This window comes from Cinclus cinclus, unplaced genomic scaffold (genome assembly GCF_963662255.1).
Source record: "Cinclus cinclus unplaced genomic scaffold, bCinCin1.1 SCAFFOLD_349, whole genome shotgun sequence".
Taxonomy (NCBI): domain Eukaryota; kingdom Metazoa; phylum Chordata; class Aves; order Passeriformes; family Cinclidae; genus Cinclus; species Cinclus cinclus.
This window is the reverse complement of record NW_026912082.1, coordinates 1-8,518: the sequence shown is the minus strand read 5'-3', so window position 1 is coordinate 8,518 and position 8,518 is coordinate 1. Positions and strand designations below refer to the sequence as shown.

At 56.1% G+C, this 8,518-nt stretch overlaps 1 protein-coding gene across 1 annotated transcript; it reads left to right on the top strand.

Annotated features, from left to right (window-relative positions):
* Window positions 1-202: 202 nt before the first annotated feature.
* On the top strand, window positions 203-6,994 carry LOC134057172 (filamin-A-like; the record flags this gene model as incomplete). The annotated part of the gene is made up of 6 exons (XM_062514213.1): window positions 203-414; window positions 3,055-3,172; window positions 3,901-4,163; window positions 5,068-5,674; window positions 6,103-6,276; window positions 6,832-6,994. Coding segments are annotated over 6 exons (1,537 nt in total), but the record flags the coding sequence as incomplete, so codon positions are not given.
* Between the last annotated feature and the right edge of the window lie 1,524 nt (window positions 6,995-8,518).

Here is an 8,518-nt window from a genome sequence, read left to right as displayed (position 1 = left end):
CCCATATTTTGGATTTTTTGGGGTGTCTGACCCGGATTTTGGGGTGTCTGACCCATATTAGGGGTTTTTGGGGGTGTCTGACCCATATTTGGGGTTTTTGGGGGTGTCTGACCCATATTAGGGGTTTTTGGGGGTGTCTGACCCGGATTTGGGGTTTTTTTGGGTGTCTGACCCAGATTTTGGGGTGTCTGAACCATATTAGGGGTTTTTGGGGTGTCTGACCTGGATTTCGGGGTGTCCCCAGGTGTGGAGCTGGGCAAGCCCACCCACTTCACAGTGAGCACCAAGGGTGGGGGCAGGGCTGCCCTGGACGTGCAGGTGACGGGGCCGGGCAAGGGCGAGGCCGTGAGGGACCTGCAGGTGACAGACAACCACGATGGCACCCACACGGTCACCTACACACCTGTGCAGCAGGTGAGCACCCCAAAAATATCCTAAATAATCCTAAATAACCCACACGCTCACCTACACACCTGTGCAGCAGGTGAGCACCCCAAAAATATCCTAAATAATCCTAAATAACCCACACGCTCACCTACACACCTGTGCAGCAGGTGAGCACCCCAAAAATATCCTAAATAATCCTAAATAACCCACACGGTCACCTACACACCTGTGCAGCAGGTGAGCACCCCAAAAATATCCTAAATAATCCTAAATAACCCACACGCTCACCTACACACCTGTGCAGCAGGTGAGCACCCCAAAAATATCCTAAATAATCCTAAATAACCCACACGGTCACCTACACACCTGTGCAGCAGGTGAGCACCCCAAAAATATCCTAAATAATCCTAAATAACCCACACGCTCACCTACACACCTGTGCAGCAGGTGAGCACCCCAAAAATATCCTAAATAATCCTAAATAACCCACACGGTCACCTACACACCTGTGCAGCAGGTGAGCACCCCAAAAATATCCTAAATAATCCTAAATAACCCACACGCTCACCTACACACCTGTGCAGCAGGTGAGCACCCCAAAAATATCCTAAATAATCCTAAATAACCCACACGGTCACCTACACACCTGTGCAGCAGGTGAGCACCCCAAAAATATCCTAAATAATCCTAAATAACCCACACGCTCACCTACACACCTGTGCAGCAGGTGAGCACCCCAAAAATATCCTAAATAATCCTAAATAACCCACACGGTCACCTACACACCTGTGCAGCAGGTGAGCACCCCAAAAATATCCTAAATAATCCTAAATAACCCACACGCTCACCTACACACCTGTGCAGCAGGTGAGCACCCCAAAAATATCCCCGAAACATCCCCAAAATAACCCTAAATAATCCCAAATAACCTCCAGAACTCAAAAACCACTCCTGGAACCCCCCAGAAAATCCCCTGAAACCCCAAAAACCTCAAATCCATCCCCTGAAACCCCAAAAACCCCAAATCCATCCCCTGAAACCCCAAAAACCCCCTCAAACCCAGCCATGAAATCCCCCAGAAAATGCTGACACCCCAAAATCCCCTGAAACCCCAAAAACCCCAAATTTTCCCCCAAAGCCCAGATCCCCTCCAAACCCCAAAAAACCCAAATTCCTCACAAACCCCAAATTCCCCCTAAACCCAAATCCCTGAACCCAAATCCCTTAAACCCCAAATCCCCGAACCAAATCCCAAATTCCCGAACCCAAACCCCAAATCCCCGAACCCAAACCCCAAATTCCCCCAATCCCCAAATTCCCAAACCCCAAATTCCCCCAATCCCCAAATTCCCAAACCCCAAATTCCTCCAATCCCCAAATTCCCCCAATCCCCAAATCCCCGAACCCAATCCCCAAATTCCCCCAATCTCCAAATTCCCAAACCCCAAATTCCCCCAATCCCCAAATCCCCAAAACCAAACCCCAAATTCCCCCAATCCCCAAATTCCCAAACCCCAAATTCCCCCAATCCCCAAATTCCCAAACCCCAAATCCCCAAATTCCCAAACCCCAAATTCCCCCAATCCCCAAATTCCCCCAATCCCCAAATCCCCAAACCCAAACCCCAAATTCCCCCAATCCCCAAATCCCCGAACCCAAACTCCAAATTCCCCCAATCCCCAAATTCCCAAACCCCAAATTCCCCCAATCCCCAAATCCCCGAACCCAAACCCCAAATTCCCCCAATCCCCAAATCCCCGAACCCAAACCCCAAATTCCCCCAATCCCCAAATCCCCGAACCCAAACCCCAAATTCCCCCAATCCCCAAATCCCCGAACCCAAACCCCAAATTCCCCCAATCCCCAAATTCCCCCAATCCCCAAATCCCCGAACCCAATCCCCAAATTCCCCCAATCCCCAAATCCCCGAACCCAATCCCCAAATTCCCCCAATCCCCAAATCCCCGAACCCAATCCCCAAATTCCCCCAATCCCCAAATTCCCCCAAACCCCAAATCCCCGAACCCAAACCCCAAATTCCCCCAATCCCCAAATCCCCGAACCCAAACCCCAAATCCCCAAACCCGAACCCCAAATTCCCCCAATCCCCAAATCCCCGAACCCAAACCCCAAATTCCCCCAATCCCCAAATCCCCGAACCCAATCCCCAAATTCCCCCAATCCCCAAATTCCCCCAAACCCCAAATCCCCGAACCCAAACCCCAAATTCCCCCAATCCCCAAATTCCCCCAATCCCCAAATCCCCGAACCCAAACCCCAAATTCCCCCAATCCCCAAATCCCCGAACCCAATCCCCAAATTCCCCCAATCCCCAAATTCCCCCAATCCCCAAATCCCCGAACCCAAACCCCAAATTCCCCCAATCCCCAAATTCCCCCAATCCCCAAATCCCCGAACCCAATCCCCAAATTCCCCCAATCCCCAAATTCCCCCAAACCCCAAATCCCCGAACCCAATCCCCAAATTCCCCCAATCCCCAAATTCCCCCAATCCCCAAATCCCCGAACCCAAACCCCAAATTCCCCCAATCCCCAAATCCCCGAACCCAAACCCCAAATTCCCCCAATCCCCAAATCCCCGAACCCAAACCCCGGTCCCGCTCCCGCCGTGGCCCCGCTCGGGGTCCCCAAAGCCGCTGTCCCGCAGGGCACTCTGGGGGTGTCGGTGACCTACGGGGGGGACCCCATTCCCAAGAGCCCCTTCAGCGTCGGGGTCAGCCCCGCGCTCGAGCTGGGCAGGATCAAAATCTCCGGCCTGGACGACAGTAAGGGGGAATGGGATTTGGGATTGGGATTTGGGATTGGGATTGGGGGATTGGGATTGGGATTGGGATTTGGGATTTGGGATTTGGGATTTGGGATTTGGGATTTGGGATTGGGATTTGTGATTGGGATTGGGATTTGGGATTTGGGATTTGGGATTGGGGATTTGGGGGATTGGGATTGGGGATTTGGGGAATGGGGGTTCTGGGATTTGGGGTTTGAGGAGTTTGGAACTTGGGGATTTGGGATTTGGGATTGGGATTTGGGATTGGGGATTTGGGATTGGGATTGGGGGATTTGGATTGGGGATTTGGGGAATGGGGGGTCTGGGATTTGGGGTTTGAGGAGTTTGGAACTTGGGGATTTGGGGTTTGGGATTTGGTGATTGGGGCATTTGGGATTGGGGATTGGGGGATTTGGGATTGGGATTGGGGGATTGGGATTGGGATTGGGGATTTGGTGATTGGGGGATTCGGGATTGGGGAAAATGGGGGGGTTTGGGATTTGGGGTTTGGGGATTTGGGATTGGGAGTGGGGGGATTGGGGATTTGGTGATTGGGAATTTTGGGGTTTGGGGGGTTTTGGATTGGGGATTTGGAATTTGGGAGGGGTTTGGGATTGAGGGGATTTGTGGGAGACCCCGGGGTTTGGGATTTTGGGGTGATTTTGGTGTTCCCCGTCCCCATTTTGGGGACCCCCTCCCCAAAAGTGTCCATCCCTTGCCCTGCAGAGCTGGAGGTGGGCAAGGCTCAGGAGTTCACGGTGAAGGCCAAGGGCGCCGGCGGGCAGGGCAAGGTGGGCGCGCGGATTTTGGGACCGTCCCGAAAACCGGTGCCGTGCACGGTGGAGCCGAGCCCCGGCGCCGAGAGCAGCGCCGTGCGGTTCGTGCCGCGCGACGAGGGCCCCCACAGCGTGGAGGTGACCTACGACGGCGTCCCCGTGCCCGGCAGCCCCTTCCCCGTGGAGGTGGTGCCGCCCACAGACCCCTCCAAGGTCAGAATGGCGTTTGGGGGGGTTGGGAATGGAGAATGTTTGGGGTGGTTCTGGGACCCAACTCAATTCAACTCAACGCAGTTCAACCCATCCCAACCCAACTCAATCCATCCCAACTCAACCCAACAAATCCAACCCGGCTCAACCCAAGCGGTGCAACTCAACTCAGTCTATCGCAACCAATCCAACCCAGCTAAACCCAACTCAACTCAACCTAACTCAACCCAACCAATCCAATTCAACTCAACCCAACTCAACTCAATCCATCCCAACCAATCCAACCCAACTAAGCCTAACTCAACCCAACCAATCCAACTCGACTCAATCCAATTCAACTCAATCCATCCCAACCAATCCAACCCAACTAAGCCTAACTCAACCCAACCAATCCAACTCGACTCAATCCAATTCAACTCAATCCATCCCAACCAATCCAACCCAACTAAGCCTAACTCAACCCAACCAATCCAACTCGACTCAACCCAATTCAACTCAATCCATCCCAACCAATCCAACCCAACTAAGCCTAACTCAACCCAACCAATCCAACTCGACTCAATCCAATTCAACTCAATCCATCCCAACCAATCCAACCCAACTAAGCCTAACTCAACCCAACCAATCCAACTCGACTCAACCCAATTCAACTCAATCCATCCCAACCAATCCAACCCAACTAAGCCTAACTCAACCCAACCAATCCAACTCGACTCAATCCATCCCAACCAATCCAACCCAACTAAGCCCAACTCAACTCAACCTAACTCAACTCAACCAATCCAACTCAACTCAACCCAATTCAACTCAATCCATCCCAACCAATCCAACCCAACGCACTCTAACTCAACCCAATTCAATCCAACTCAACTCAACCCAACTCAACCCAACCTTCCCATCTCCCCAGGTTCGTGCCTTCGGCCCCGGTCTCCAGGGGGGCCTGGCAGGGGTTCCGGCCCCGTTCACCATCGACACCAAAGGCGCCGGCACGGGCGGTTTGGGGCTGACCGTGGAGGGGCCCTGCGAGGCCAAAATCGAGTGCCAGGACAACGGCGATGGCACCTGCTCCGTGTCCTACCTGCCCACGGAGCCCGGTGACTACAACATCAACATCCTCTTCGCCGGCACCCACATCCCGGGCTCGCCTTTCCGCGCCCCGATCCGGCCGAAGTTCGACCCTTCCAAGGTCACCTGCGAAGGGCCGGGCTTGGAGAAAGCCACGGCCGGCCAGCCGGGGCGCTTCCGGGTGGACTGCAGCCGGGCGGGAACGGCCGAGCTGACCATCGGCATCGCCTCGGAAGCCGGGGCGCGGGCGGAGGTGAGGGTGGAGGAGAACGGCGACGGCATTTACACCATCGCCTACACGCCGCGCAGCGCCGGCGTGCACACCGTCACCGTCGAGTACGGCGGGCAGCCCGTGCCGCACTTCCCCAGCACCGTGCGCGTGGAGCCGGCGCCGGCGGCCGTGGATACGGCCGGAGTCAAGGTGTACGGGCCCGGCGTGGAGGGCAAGGGTGAGTTTGGGGTGGGGGTGGAAGGGTTGGGTTGAGTTGGGATGAGTTGCGTTTGATTGGGTTGGGATGGGTTGGGTTGACTTGGGATGAGTTGAGATGGGTTTGGTTTGACTGGGTTGGGTAGGATGGATTGAGTTGGGTTGAGCTCACTTGGGGTGGGATGGGATGAGTTGAGTTTGGTTGGGTTGAGTTGGGATGAGTTTGGTTTAATTGTGTTGGGATGGGTTGGGTTGAGATAAATTGGGTTGGGTTGAGTTGAGATCAGTTGAGTTGGGATGGATGGGATTAATTGGGCTGAGTTGGGTTGGGTTGAGTTCAGTTGGGTTCATTTGCGTTCAGTTGGGTTGGGATGGGTTGGGTTGAGTTGGGTGAGGCTGAGTTGGGTTGGAAGACTACCCCATTGACCCCAGCCCCGTTTCCCACGCCAGGCGTGTTCCGCGAGGCCGTCACCGAGTTCGAGGTGGACGCGCGGGCTCTGGCCAAGGCCGGGGGTCCCCACGTCAAGGCCTTGGTGTCCAACCCCTCCGGAAACGTCACCGAGACCTTCGTGGAGGACCGCGGTGACGGCACCTACCACGTGGAGTACACGCCCTACGAGGAGGGTGAGCGCTCCCGCGGCATTCTGGGGCCTTCGGGGACATTTTGAAAGGTTTTTGGGGATTTGGGGGCATTTTGGGGAATTTGGGTGATTTGAGGGATTTCTGTGGGATTTTTTTGGGAAATCTTGAGGGATTTTTGAGGTGGATTTTGGGTGGGATTTTCAGGGATTTGGTAGGTTTTGAGGGGTTTGATGCATTTTGGGTGGGGTTCTGAGGAATTTGAAAGGTTTTGAGGGGTTTGGTGGTTTTTGGGAGGGTTTTTCAGGGACTTGGTGGTTTTTGGGTGGGATTTGGTGGATTTTAGGTGGAATTCTGAGGGATTTGATAAATCTGGGTTGGGATTCTGAGGGATTTGGGGTGGGATTTTCAAGAGATTTGGTAAATTTTGGGTGGGATTTTCAGGGGTTTGGTGGATTTGGAGGAATTTGGATTTTGAGTGGGATTTGGTGGATTTGGAGGAATTTGGTGGGATTTGGTGTCGTTTGGGTGGGATTTTCAGGTATTTGGTGTCGTTTGGGTGGGATTTTCAGGGGTTTGTTAAATTTGGGGTTCCCCCAGGCCTGCACACCGTGGACGTGACCTACGGGGGGTCCCCGGTGCCGCTGAGCCCGTTCCGTGTCCCGGTCACCGAGGGCTGTGACCCCACCCGGGTGCGGGTGCACGGCCCGGGGATCCAGAGCGGCACCACCAACCAACCCAACAAATTCACCGTGGAGACCCGGTGAGAGCCCTCATCCCGGCGGGAATCCCCAAAATCCCAACGGGGATCCCCAGAATCCCACCAGGAATTCCCAAAATCCCAACGGGGATCCGCGGAATCCCAACAGGAATCTCCAAATCCCAAGGGGAATTCTCAAAATCCCATTTCCCCCCCAAATCTCCCCTCCGTGACCCCAAATCCCATTTCCCCAAAATCCCATCCCTCCCAATCCCCCCTCCATTCCCCCCAGTCCCATTTCACCCAATCCCCCAATCCCATTTCTCCCCCCAATCCCATTCCCCAATCCCATCCCCCCAATCCCCAATCCCATTTCCCCCCCAATCCCATCCCCCCAATCCCATCCCCCCAATCCCATCCCCCCAATCCCCAATCCCATTTCCCCCCCAATCCCATCCCCCCAATCCCCCATCCCCCCAATCCCATCCCCCCCAATCCCATCCCCCCCAATCCCATCCCCCCAATCCCATTCCCACCAATCCCATTTCCCCCAATCCCACCCCCCAATCCCCCATCCCTGACCCCCAATCCCACCCCCCAATCCCCCATCCCTGACCCCCAATCCCACCCCCCAATCCCACCCCCCCAATCCCCCAATCCCACCCCCCAATCCCCCATCCCTGACCCCCAATCCCCCATCCCTGACCCCCAATCCCACCCCCCAATCCCACCCCCAATCCCCCATCCCTGACCCCCAATCCCACCCCCCAATCCCCCAATCCCACCCCCCAATCCCCCATCCCTGACCCCCAATCCCCCATCCCTGACCCCCAATCCCACCCCCCAATCTCCCATCCCTGACCCCCAATCCCACCCCCAATCCCCCATCCCTGACCCCCAATCCCACCCCCCAATCCCACCCCCAATCCCCCATCCCTGACCCCCAATCCCACCCCCCAATCCCACCCCCCAATCCCACCCCCAATCCCCCATCCCTGACCCCCAATCCCACCCCCCAATCCCACCCCCCAATCCCCCATCCCTGACCCCCAATCCCCCATCCCTGACCCCCAATCCCACCCCCCAATCCCCCATCCCTGACCCCCAATCTCCCATCCCTGACCCCCAATCCCACCCCCCAATCCCACCCCCCAATCCCACCCCCAATCCCCCATCCCTGACCCCCAATCCCACCCCCCAATCCCACCCCCAATCCCCCATCCCTGACCCCCAATCCCACCCCCCAATCCCACCCCCCAATCCCACCCCCAATCCCCCATCCCTGACCCCCAATCTCCCATCCCTGACCCCCAATCCCACCCCCCAATCCCACCCCCCAATCCCACCCCCAATCCCCCATCCCTGACCCCCAATCCCACCCCCCAATCCCACCCCAATCCCCCATCCCTGACCCCCAATCCCCCATCCCTGACCCCCAATCCCCCATCCCTGACCCCCAATCCCACCCCCCAATCCCACCCCCAATCCCCCATCCCTGACCCCCAATCCCACCCCCCAATCCCACCCCAATCCCCCATCCCTGACCCCCAATCCCCCATCCCTGACCCCCAATCCCCCATCCCTGAC